This window comes from Nannobrachium achirus, assembly GCF_963921795.1.
Source record: "Nannobrachium achirus genome assembly, chromosome: 22".
NCBI classification, from domain to species: Eukaryota; Metazoa; Chordata; class Actinopteri; order Myctophiformes; family Myctophidae; genus Nannobrachium; species Nannobrachium achirus.
The window spans coordinates 25,856,140-25,869,466 of NC_137829.1; the positions used below are offsets into that span (position 1 = coordinate 25,856,140).

At 40.5% G+C, this 13,327-nt stretch overlaps 1 protein-coding gene across 1 annotated transcript; it reads left to right on the forward strand.

Moving 5' to 3' along the window:
• Positions 1-2,728: 2,728 nt before the first annotated feature.
• sp5a (Sp5 transcription factor a) lies at positions 2,729-4,274 on the forward strand (the record flags this gene model as incomplete). The annotated part of the gene is made up of 2 exons (XM_080752653.1): positions 2,729-2,779; positions 3,189-4,274. 2 exons carry the CDS (start codon positions 2,729-2,731, stop codon positions 4,272-4,274), a joined length of 1,137 nt encoding a protein of 378 aa, XP_080608779.1.
• Positions 4,275-13,327: the final 9,053 nt, after the last annotated feature.

Sequence of the window (13,327 nt, forward strand, 5' to 3'; positions counted from 1 at the left end):
GAATAGAATGACAATCCAAAGTGAAGAACATAGACAACTTTCCCCAAACCTATAGAAACCAGAGAGTCATGGATCTTATCGGTAATATAATCGGTTAATATGTTGAACTGACTTTTGTGTTCTGAAATGTTTGCTTGAACTACTAAATGTGCTGTATTTCCCTGGAATACTATAATACAAGTGTCAATGGGATTTCTCCAGGATCCGTTGACCCAAAGAGTTGAGGATCTCTTGTGTCTGCTTTTGGAAGAACCTTGTTCATGTTAACAAACCACTGTCCAACTTAATGGGATTAGCAGATGTTAGTCTTGTTTGATGGTGGAGTTTCCTTTTAGACCTAAATAGCTGTTTGGCTGTTGGAACCAATCGCTCGCGCAAAAAAACCCAACATATTTCAAAATTCCAACATGTATGCCACATTTGCCTAAGAATGTTGGAAGTGGAACAAGTATGGACAAAAAAATATATACATACTGTATATATTCAATTATTGCATCTTTGTCGTATACTTTGTCGGGGGAACGTGACGATATTTCGACATAACATTTGTTCTGCGTGCCAGTATTTCGACGCGGGTGAATTTTAACCTGGTGAAATGTTAACCTGCCGACGATGGTGAGTAGCTAACCTGCCGACGCCCGTAGTTGAAATAATGGGATGTAGAAATAGCGAGATTCCCCCTTTGTCGGATTGTTTGTATCGTAATTTCAGCTTGTAAAAGTGGGTTTGCGGAACTCAAAGCAATCCATAGCTCTTATATTGCCAAGGTACCCAGGTCCTGACATCCCTGTGACGGTGCCTGACATCCCTGTGACAGGGCTGTGACATGATACTGAATGATCAGTATCTTCCAGAGCCCCCAAACTTCTCTGAATGACCCCCTGTGGGGCTGCACCGGCACTACCGCCCCGGTTGAGAAACACTAATAGCTCAGATAAGCAACCATTAAATGTGACCTTTTCACCAGGTATAGTACACTATAACTGCCTTCTCTTTGCAGCCAAATAAAACATTTATGTTCCAAGTCCTTAGATGCACTGTTGAGGGGGAACTCCTTTCATTCAGATGGTTTGGCTAAAGACCTGAATGACAGAACTAACCATTTGCTCCTCCTGCCCTTATTTACAACTATATGTTTTCCCTGTTTAACTAGCTCATCACCCTCCCCTACCATTCATTTCCTGCAAACAAGGTTAATCTATACTGTGGCTGTTTTATGTCAGACACCACTACAGCTGGATCACTGTTGCCTGGTGTTTTGTAGTTTAACATGGCTCCCGTATACAGCCCAGCAGGACTCCCCCTTTCCCTCATGACTGTGTAGAGCCGTGGGAGAGGACTGGGAACATTAATCCCTTCAAAGGAACAGATCTAATTCAAAATCTGCCGCTCCGAAGTAGTTGAGAGGACAGTGATTGTTTCTGCAGGGAAGCCAGATAAAGATCACAGCGTTGATATAGAAAACTATAACTTACAACACTACAGATGAAGTTGACTTGCCTGACAAAAGTTCTGAAGTTATCTTGTGACTAATAGGCTGCTACAGCTATTTTGCTGTTATTGTAAAATATAAATATTTATGGAAAATGGAAGTACAAAGTAGGACACCTGTAAACACCAAATGAGTGTTTAATCCTGCAAAACATGCATGCTTTGTGGGACTTGTATAGTAGTGGATGCTGGATGGAACTTTCGCCTCCTTTTCAAGTTTTTAAGGAAACAAAATAGAGACATCAGGTAGGCCTATCCCAAGTGCTACATTTGACAGTTGACACCTGGATCAGTGGAGTCCATTAAGATTTCCCCCACTTGTCTTGTAAGTAGCATGTTAGACCAATTTAAATCAGCTAGCTACTGTTTGGTTGTATATGTGCTATTTGTCTGCCTTTTAGTTTGTCAGATAAAGAATTTAGTTGATCAACAAAACTATGTTAAAGAAAATCATTGTGATTAAAAATGGACAGCTTTAAAGAAAATAAATCATTTGGTAATGCAATAATTAAGTGTTTAAAGCAGTGTTGCTGTTCAAAGGAACAACAAAAATGTACTACAAATTACATTATAAGACAAACATTAATTCTTCCAAGATGAGAACTTTCTGTCGAGTCACTTGATTTGGTCTGCTTTGCTCTATCAAACAACTAGGCAATGTGCTTGAGAGATCTCTCTGGAGATAACAATGTGACATTGTCACTATAGGGTTCTGCTACAAATCCTTAATTACAAAAAGAGGATCAGATGACTACAGCATCCAATACCGGGGTCTCCAGGCGGCATGGGGGTCTTTGATCAAGAAAATCCAATTATTTGTGTATATACATTTCCCACATAGTGATTACTTCATTAATTGTCCCGCCTTTATCTCCTCCCTTCCCATCCCCCCTAATAATCAGCTCTTTTATCCAGACCAACAAACACACCATAGGAGCTTTGTGGATTCAAAGGATTTGCTTTCCCCTCTCAAAGAGCCGCTATTCTTTGATGATTGGGCAGCGGCAAACTTCAAAGTAATAAATCTTATTTCTGACTGGCTGGCGGCCCACCAAAGTCCTTATCAAATTCTAAGAAGTGATCCCTCACTCTTCAGATAGTCCAAGGATATCTCGAGGAGAGGAAGCACTGGGAGTGAAGACTGGCACACTATTTTTTTATTTTATTTACTGCGAATAATACATATTTATCTCAGTTTATTTTTATTTTGTTTTCAACACGAGGGAGGACGTTTACAATGGCAGCAGTTGCTGTACTGCGGAATGAAACACTCCAGGCATTTCTTCAGGTTTGTTTAAAAGTTTTTGTTTAGTTCAATCACTGTCCTTTTTAACTTAAAACTGCAAATTTGATCTGTTTTCTGTTTAGGCTTTGGGATTCATATACAAAAAAGCCTACTTTTACGCGCAGTTTATGGAAAGTTATTGCGCAATTATCACAACAATCTAAACGTTATAGCTAATATCGTTGTAGTTAATTACTCGAATATAACAACTTTACGGCGATGGGTTGCATTTAGGCTATCACTCAGCCTAAAAAGAAACGTAGTGGAGAAAGAGATTGTCAGACAAGTCTACTTTGTTTTAATTAAAAAATACTAAACTACGTGATTTATAGGCCATTGTTTTGTAACTTTAACCAACAAGGAAGACTCAAAATGACGCTGATGGAAACATGTATTTGTTTTGGTCATTCAGGATCGAACACCAAACTCCTCTCCGGAGAATTGCAAGCACTCCCCGCTGGCTCTCCTGGCCGCCACTTGTAACCGGATCGGGCATCACCACCACGGATCCAACCCGGCTGATTTCCTCCAGGTCCCTTATGACCCCACGCTAAGTTCGCCGTCGCGATTATTTCACCCGTGGAGTAACGAGGGGAACCCCCAGACAACTCTCGCCAACAACTCCACTTTCGGACTACCTTCCAAGCCCCAGCTCTCCGCGCACATCCAGAGCTCGTTCAGCGCGCACCACCACGAGCTCCCTCTTACCCCTCCGGCGGACCCCTCGTATCCGTATGACTTCTCCCCGGTGAAGATGCTGCCTTGCTCCATGCAGTCTCTGCAGACGACGTGCCCCCCTACGTACGTCCCGGCAGTCACTTACGCAGCCCCGACTCCTATTCCGGCTTCGATGCCAAGTTTCGTGACGGGACCCTCTGGCCTCGTGCACCACCCGCAGCAGAGACAGTTGTCCCCGAACCCCGGGGAGGATATTCCGTGGTGGAGCCTTCAGCAAGGGAATCACGTGAACCACCACACGTCCCTCGCCCCTCATCGTTTCCAGCTGCAGCGAGGGCTGGTGCTGGGACACTCGGACTTTGCGCAATACCAGACTCAAATCGCCGCGCTGCTGCACACAAAGTCCCCCCTCGCCACTGCCCGGCGGTGCCGGAGGTGCAGGTGTCCCAACTGCCAGTCGTCCACTTCCAACGACGAGCCCGGGAAGAAGAAACAGCACATCTGTCACATACCTGGCTGCGGGAAGGTTTATGGCAAGACGTCTCACCTCAAAGCCCACCTGAGGTGGCACTCTGGAGAGCGGCCGTTTGTGTGTAACTGGTTGTTCTGTGGCAAGAGTTTCACCCGGTCGGATGAGCTCCAGAGACACCTGAGGACTCACACGGGAGAAAAGCGCTTTGTCTGCCCGGACTGTTGCAAGAGGTTCATGAGAAGTGACCACTTGGCGAAACACGTCAAAACTCATCAGAACAAAAAGAGCAAGTGCCACGACAAGACTATTGATCATGTCAAACGGGAAGATACCAGGAATATGTTGTAACACACACCGAGTCAATCAGAAGATTAGTCCACTAGTGCAATAATACAGTTCTATATTAGTTCAAGAAGTACAAAGTGAGCTACATTATAACTAGGGTATTTTTGTTGGTTGATTTCTTTTACCGAGAATAGTTTCTAACATTGTTGGTCTGTGTAGCATATTTTTGTATATAGTCTCATAAGTTAATTTGGGATCCTGGAAAAAACCCGTTCAGCCCATGAGTTCGAATTCACTGTCTATATCATCAAGGAGGACAAGTTTTCAACTTGTGTTTGATCATTGTCTTCGGTGGAAGATTTAACTTTCTTGTAAATTATATTTAATAGCTTTTGTTGAATGAAAGTGTCAATTGTTGCTCCATATGGGGTGTTTTTTTTAGCATGCTCTTGAAAAGATATGCTATTGTTGAAATGACCCAAATACTGTGTGAGAATAAAGAATTTAACGTTTAGCTCATTTCAGAATAAATTCATTAAGCCAGTGATATGTTTTCATGGTGCAGAGAGTTTATGTTTCTGCTTAGTTAAACTGGTTATGTGCATGTGACATAATTTCTCATGGGTTTATTCAGTTTGGTCAGTGTTGCATTTTCTTTCTTTTCTCTTTTTTCAAAGGAATATTATTAATGGGACAAAGTTTTAAAGTGGTAGATGTCAGAGAAGTGTGGTGTGTTGATTTTAAGCAGGTTGCAATTCACTCAGAATATTACAAATGGCTGTACCATCAAGTTGATGCTAATATATTTTATTCCAAAACAGGAATAAAATCAACTTTATTATGGTTTAATAGTCCACTGGGGGTTGCTGTATCTTGTTAGATAAACTAAAGCTAAAGTATCCATCATAACCTAATGAGGTGATGTGATTGAGTTGGATTGGGTTGCCTTTGAGATCATCTGTTGGGAGATGTATCCTGAATAAATTGGGAGCTATACACTTAAATGTTATCTCAACTAAAGTTAAGTCTTCGTGGAAGTCCTATAGAAAAAATTATGTTTCGCAACCCAGTCAAGGCTGATATGAAGCTCAAGCGGGTCAGAGATTGTGCTCCAGGTGCATATAGCAAAGCACTTAAAAATAATCACAAACCACTGTGTTACTCAATAAATATTGGGTAAAATCTCTCTATACAATATCAAACTGAAATTCTGCTCATTGCGCGATGGTTCATTTTCAGTCAAGAGATTTTTGTGTTCTGCAATGCACAACTTCAATGAAATGCTGTTTCTTAATATTCCCTGTGAAGGTGTATATATATCATTGGCACAATTTGTAATTATCAGTGGTGTTCATTTCACTGCCTTTAGAATTGGCTAGGATTGAAGTATTTAAACTGAATGCTCTAAATTTGGATAAATCGTGCAAAAAAAAAAAAACAGGAAAATTGGAATACCTCTCATATTCTGGTTGTAATTTTCTTTTTAACTTGATACATAACTTTACAGCATAGAACTATTACCATAGCTGCATTTCCAATGTCAGCTGCAGGTGTATATCAAGTCACAATTATTATGTTTTCTTTTTAGGCTTCATAATAATAATAATAGATTATTCATGTGACATCATGTGAAAGATGTGCATGAAACAGTCTGATTGTGAGACAGGTGACAGCAGATCCCAGACATTTTAACAAATCAAATAATTGGGCTAAGAGCCTATATTCTTATTTACAGCAACATGGGAGAGTAAATGAAAGTGAAAGAAGGGAGGATTACAGTTGATCGATTAGAAATTCTATTTTAATATCTGAAGGTTAGGTGCCTTGCTCAATGGGTGCTGTTTAAGGACTTCTTGTTCACCTCCTCTGCTTAAATTCACTGGTAGACCTGAGAATTCAGCACAGATGGACCTGAGAAACTGGTGACCTTATAGGCAAATAATAATAAAATGGAGGGGGAAAAGCAATTCTATAATCTTCAGGTTATTTACACCTACAGTATAACTCCACAGCACCAATATGTAAAGATAATTGAGCTATTATTGATAAGTAAACAGCATGGCTGGCAAAGACCTCAGTGATATCCTGTCATCAATCAATAATCATAGTTACTGTAGGTCTGAAACCATTGCTGATATTCATTTAGATTTTTAACTGTCAGGTTTCCACCACAAGAGCACCCCCTATTGTTAATGGCTATGTCGCATTAACAATCCATTTTTTACCAAGATTTGTATAAATATAAAAAAGTTATTTATGTGTATGCAAAATTTGGAAGTCTCATACAGTATTCCTTTATTTTAGACCTTGGTGATTTTAACGTCGTTGGCCAGAAAATATTTGTATCAAAAAGCGTAAATATTTATCTATTTTATGTCAAATCCATCTAGTGCTCCAAATATGTTGACGTGTAGACTACACTCAGTTTTTAATTATTTCATTTTATTATTTTAAAAGTATTTTCTACTAATTTTGTATTTCAGGTTGACCTGCATAAGTGCCCTGTTGGCGATAAAATATGCTCTATCGTCGTCAAATCATAAGCTTTGTTTGAATATTCTTGATGGAATGCAGGACGTATAGAGAAAGGATGGAGACAGTTCTGACAATTTGTACCAGTATATATTCATGATAAAAGATAAGTATGAGAGGCCTTATGATATTAGCCTAAAGTATTTGACATTTGAACTCTAGTACCTATTTTTATTATTGTATTATTATATTATATTATGTGTGTGTGGTAAATGATGCATTTATGTAGCGCCTTTATTCAAAGCGCTTTACAATGTGCATTGCATTCACCCATCACACACAAATTCATACACCGACGGCAGAGGAAACCATGCAAGGCACCAGCACTTCAGCACTAACTCTGGCGGAGCCCAAGATCGAACTGGAAACCTGCCTTTTCCCAAGTGCCCACTCTACCCGCTGAGCCACTACCGCCCATGATAGTGTGTTACCATGACGGCCCTGTGACAGGTCTATCAGGCCCTGTCACATAAGGCCCCTCTCACAGCACTGTGTGACAGGGATGTCATGGTACTGGTCATTGTGTCTATATGGTAGGCTACTGTCCATTGTGTCTCCAATGTTGTGTCTCCATGGTACTGGTAATTGTGTCTGTGTTGCGGCTCATTCATACTCCAATTTTAGGTGAGTAGCAAGTGGAGGCCATCATACTTTTAGGTGATGTCCTTAAGGATTGACCCCGCCTCCCTCTGGTTCAGATGTACAAAACCAATGCTTGTAAAACCCGGGGGACCACCCACCCAACTTCTAGACCAATCAGTGAACCGGGCAATCGCCCAGACAAGAGTGAATGGGGTGATGTTTGTCAGTAAAAGCAGAGAGATGTGTCAGGGCGCGGTGAGTAACGTAATGTTGTAGTTTTCTGACTTTAGAAAACTACAACATACAATTTTAGGTGAGGGCGTTTACTGGTCATTGTGTTAATAAGGTACTGGTCATTGTGTCTCCATATCATGGTCAGTTTCATGATACTGAAATGATATTGACCGTAATACTGACACTGACATGATAGTGACTCTGATCATGATGTGACATGATACTGCCATGATACTGACATGATATTGACCATGATTCATCATCAGTATCATGGTGACAGGGTTAGGGATTCTGTGAGAGGGACCTGATGTGACACATCTACTCTGTTAAAACTGGGGGGTTTGACCATTTTCAAACGCTTCCTTCATACAGTCTAGAGCAGTGTTTCCCAAAAGAGAGATTAGACGTTTGCCTGGGACCAAAACTAGTGAAAAGGCATAGTTTATAAGCAAAGATATCTTGCTGCCAAGCAGAAATAGGAATTCAAAAATATGTTTTAAAGATATTTTAAAATGTATTTCCGTGAAAGGAAATGACGAACAGTTGACAGCTTCTTTTCAGCTTCTATAGCATTCGGAGATAGTGGAATAGTTGTCTGGCTATGCAAGACTAAGGGCCCTATTTCCGTCCATACTAAACCCTCAACCCCTAAACTTCGTTGCCTTTTTTCACTATTTTGAAAAACATTTACTTCAAATAGCCGATCTACATCGACATGTGAGCTTATAGATAGTAAAAATAGTAAAAAAAGGTAAAGAAGTTTAGGGGTTTAGGGTTTAGCATGCATGGATGACAATAGGGCCCTAAAGGCCTCTCTCGACCAAGCAGACTAGGCCTACTTGCAATGGCTTCAAAGTTTCAAACTGCTTGTCTGTTGTAGTCTGCTGGCATTAGTTGGCAAACTTGGCATTTAAAAGTCGCGCGACGGAACACTGCATTCAGATGACACCTTGTTGGCCGGCAACACTAGCCTGCCATGTTGCCAGGTCTGCTTATTATAAGCGACTTTTGGTTAATTTAATAGAGCTCAAGTGGTGAAAATGTTGCTTCTTTTGGTCTTTTTTCATAGACCCAGTCGCTTGTTTCACTCACAAATTCTATCAAATGTGGCAACACTCTCTCACCTCAGAGAAAACTAGAAGCAGTGCTCTTCCGAGCACAGGTCTCCACCAGGCCGTGCGTCCTGGTGGTGCTACTGTATAATAGGTCAATGTAAAAAGGGTGGCATATGTTCTTCACCTTAGATCTTTCATTGCAATCGGACGCTGCATGCATGATTTGAAGCAGTGTTCCAAAAATGTGTTTTGCTAAAGTCTACCTGCTGGTGGCGCTATAACAGGCCAATGTGAAAAAGGTAGCATTTGTTCCTTGACCTAGTGGGAACATGTGTGGCAAATTTCACGGTAATCGCAAGCTGCGTTGATGATTTGAGGCATTTTGTTCAAAAACTGAGCAATCCTGCAAACTTTGGAAGCTAATATTAGCCAATCAGGATGGAATATGAAATATCAGACGGATCGGACTTGATCACATGACTATAGAGATACTGTGTACCGATTTGCGTGATTTTTGGATAAAATCTCAAGGAGTAATATCCAAAAATGTGTTTTACATAAGTCGGCCCAAAGGTGGCTCTATAAAAGGCTGATGTGAAAAATGCAGGGCAAAGGTTTATCCTTAGCCTCTAGGGAGTGCACTTACAAAGTTTGAAACTGATCGGTGGAGTTATAGGTAAAACCACGAATCGGCCTGTTATAGCACCACCATGAGACTGATTTAAAAAAAAAACAAGTGGCATTTCTTCCTCTGCCTAGTGGGAACGTGTGTGCGCGATTTCATGATAATTGCACTTTGCGTTTGTGATTTGAAGCATTTTGTTCAAAACGGCTCAATCCTACAAACTTTGGAAGCCAATCTTAGCCAATCAGGATGGAATATGCAAAATCGGACAGATCCGTGTCGATCACATGACTGTCGAGATACTGCCTACCGATTTGTAGAATTTTTGGACAAAATCTGTAAGAGTAGTGCACAGAAATGTGTTTTGCGAATATCGGCCACTAGGCGGCGCTAGAAAAGGCCCATTTGAAAAATTTAGGGCTGAGGTTCTAGATTGGCATCCAGGGAATGTGTGTGCTCACTTTGGCAGCGACTGGGCCAACGGCGACTGAGATTAGGTGCACACAAACTGCGAGGACACACGGACGGACGCACGCACGGACGGACACGCGGACGGACGAAGGGGAAAACATACTCTCCCCCATGCCTTCGGCTGGTGGAGACAACAAACACCAGTGGTGGAACACTTTCTGAAGTGCTTTAGGCTGCGTTCCCACAGTAAAGTCATATGCCCTGTCACTCTCCTTTAGGGGAGGGTGTTGTGCAATTCATTCCCTATATATGGAAGTCACATGGTTTCATGAATCTAGCAAGCCACACATTGGCCTGTTAGCACCACCAGCATGTTGACTTTTGCAAAACACATTTTTGGAACAAAATTTGATTGCCGTGAAAGGCCAAAGAAGAAATGGCACCCTTTTCACATTGTCCTATTATAGCGCCACCAGGAGGCCACAATAACCTACCTGACCTGGTGGAGACCTGCATGTGCTCGGAAGAGCATTGCTTCTAGTTTCAATCTATTAACTTAAGGGTATAAAACAAAAGTGCTAAACATGGATACACAAAAATGAAAGTGCAAAACATGCCCTATACAGTACATGGATTCTAAAACACCATAGTCAGTACCATATAGAGTCAGCTTCATATAGAACTCTAGAGTCAGCAGCATAGTCAGCACCATAGTTAGCACAACCGGTTTGTTGTCATACCACTTCACTAGTTTTTCCCATCTCCCCTGGTAACTGTTGCTGAGGCACCTCTCCTTCCTGTTACTTGATTTTGTCACTTGTTAGCTGAGGGCCCTGAACTCATGTTTGGGCAGCATGGCGGCCCAAACATATAGTTTGCACAAAAAATGCCTCAACATTTGTAACACAGCCAATAATAATGGTCATTACATTTCTATTCATAAGATATAGATGTATTATTCTAGTAGTGTTCTTATATTTAAGCTAATTCTCTGTGTTATTGCTTTTTAATTTAAGAGAAATTAAGATTTTAATTGTTTTACAATTTCTCTGATTTTAACTACCCTTTTTGAGTCATTTACATTTTGATGAGAAAATGAAAGGATTTTTCTTTTGCATATTCTAATTGCCTTTTAAGTGTGTGTGTGTGTGTGTGTGTGTGTGTGTGTGTGTGTGTGTGTGTGTGTGTGTGTGTGTGTGTGTGTGTGTGTGTGTGTGTGTGTGTGTATGGGGGGGGGGGGGGGGGTTATATTGGGTATTTTAACCGTGAAAATTATGTAATTGGATTTTGACTTTAACTTGTTCTAGCCAGACATATTACATTTGTTTTGTTGAAGAGAACATTTCATGCTATGTTGATGTAAGAAGGAGAACACTAAATGAGAAATTAATCATTATGTTAGGTTCAAGGTAGTATTCTGCTGGATTGCATATGTTATAGGTAACTTTATAGGTTTATACTGACGGTTGAAAAATGTCATTTATTCATATCTTATTATATCTTTAGTAACTACATGCATGCATGACCATTTAAAGGGACTGACAGCAATTCCCTAGTAAGGAGACACAAAGAGTCCCCTTTGTGACTCCATAGGGAACTGTTGTCGCTCATCAAATTATTGGCTTCGGAATGTGAATGATGATCATTCTGTGTACTAGGGCATCAACAAAAAAGTCGACAAGTCGACTCAGTCGACTTCATTACACAAGTCGACTTCCACCAGAGAAAGTCGAAGTTGAAAAAAAAAGTAATGCGAGGCGTTGTGAGCATGTAGATCGTCTATTTTCACAATTTCTGCCTCTACTGTATATATTTGACAATTTGGACAATGTTTAATTTGTAATTTTAGAGGTATTAAAAAGTTCTTAAATTGGCACTTTAGAAATGTGAAGATACCCTCTATGTACTTAAACTTTATGTTGGCTTGTTTACAGTTGAGTAAGAAAACAATGTTGCACATTAAGTTAATCATCTGGGGACCCCCTAAAATAATTGGGGGGTTGCGTGTGATGTGATGACATCATCAAACGATAAAGTCGACTTCAACTCAACTTTTTACTGAGTCGAGTCGACTTGCAAAAATCACAAGTCGTTAATGCCCTACTGTGTACCTTAATGACCAAATGAATAGAAAAAAAAAAAAAAAAAAGTATGTCATGACGTCACATGGTTCAACCCTTTTCTTTGAGCTTTTGGGCCTGTGGCTACCCGACTCCCACTGCTGCAGGTAAATACAAACTGTTTGAAATTTACATATTTTAAGTCCTGAACATTTAACGTAATAACTTATTTGGCTTTTTCAGACTGAACCTACACAAGCCTACAACAAGGCTAGCCTGGGGCCAGCCTATATACAATGCAGCTAACTAGTAGGTTTTAACATGTGTGGGGATGAAGTCTAGCTCCAGCTAGGCTACAACAAGGCTACAACTAAACTAATTATAATTCTTTATTTTGCCGGGAAAATTCCGGAACTGCAATGAAAACATGCCTTAAATCGGTAGTTTTCAAACTTTTCCAATTTCCATATCAAGGACTCCCATCTGACAGCTAGGGACCCCAAAGGCTACAAGATTTGTACTATATCCCACAAGTGTGAACTTGTAGATCTTGAAATATAGATTTTTCTTGAAAATAGATTTTTGAAATATTGCCAACACCAATCCTGTATGTGTTTTCAGATGGCGGTCTGTGGTCAAAAACATTCATTTGGGGGTCCCTGACATGGAAAAAGTTTTAGTTGATTTGTATTTCTGAAACTGAATCAAATGCTAAACATGGTGGTGAAGGCTTCCAAACTGTGTTCCTGTAAGCCTACACAACTGAACATTTTATTATTTTTTTTTCCAGAATCTGAGGTTGACCAGCAGAAGACATGCAGGTGGTTGGAGTGAGTGAGGAAGACGCAGAGAAGAGGGCAGAGGCAGATGGAAACTGATGATCCGCTGTGACGACCCCCCTGTGTGCTGCTGTTGCTGCAGCATGTGCAGTGTAGATGGCTGGAAGGTAAAGGTGTAAAGTACTTAAGTACATTTACTTAGTACAATTTTGAGGTATTTGTGCTTTACTTGAGAATTTCCAATACTTATACTCCATGACATCTCGGATCCAAATATTGTGCTTTTACTCCGCTACATTTATTTGAAAACTTTAGTTAGTTACTTTGCAGATAGCTCACAACGCATCGCATCAACCTTGTAGATTTGCTATTTTCAAACATTTCATACTTTTCCTTTTGGTACTTTTCAGTACATTTTGATTCCAATACTTTTGTACTTTTACTCAAGTACATTTTTAATTCCTGACTTTTACTTGTAACAGTATTTCTGTACTGCAGTATTGATACTTTTACTTGAGTAAAAATGTGAGTACTTTTTCCACCACTGCTGGAAGGTAGAGACCTTTTTATTTTGAGGCTTGATGTTGCCATATTTACTGATTCGTGCTTTAGTCGCCTTCCGTGTCATTCATCTTGGGTCATTTGCATTGCATCATTGGTCATTCTCGTGCCCATTTAATATGAAGTAAAGAGAAGACTGTTGAAGGTAAGAACTGCATTTATTCTTTGTGGCTGCTGGTTGGGGTTGGGGAGGATGGCTACGGCCATCAAAACAAACAAAACAAAGGCGCTGGTCTGGTCTCCTGGTTTTACTAGGACGAGGTTCGAATCCCTGTGG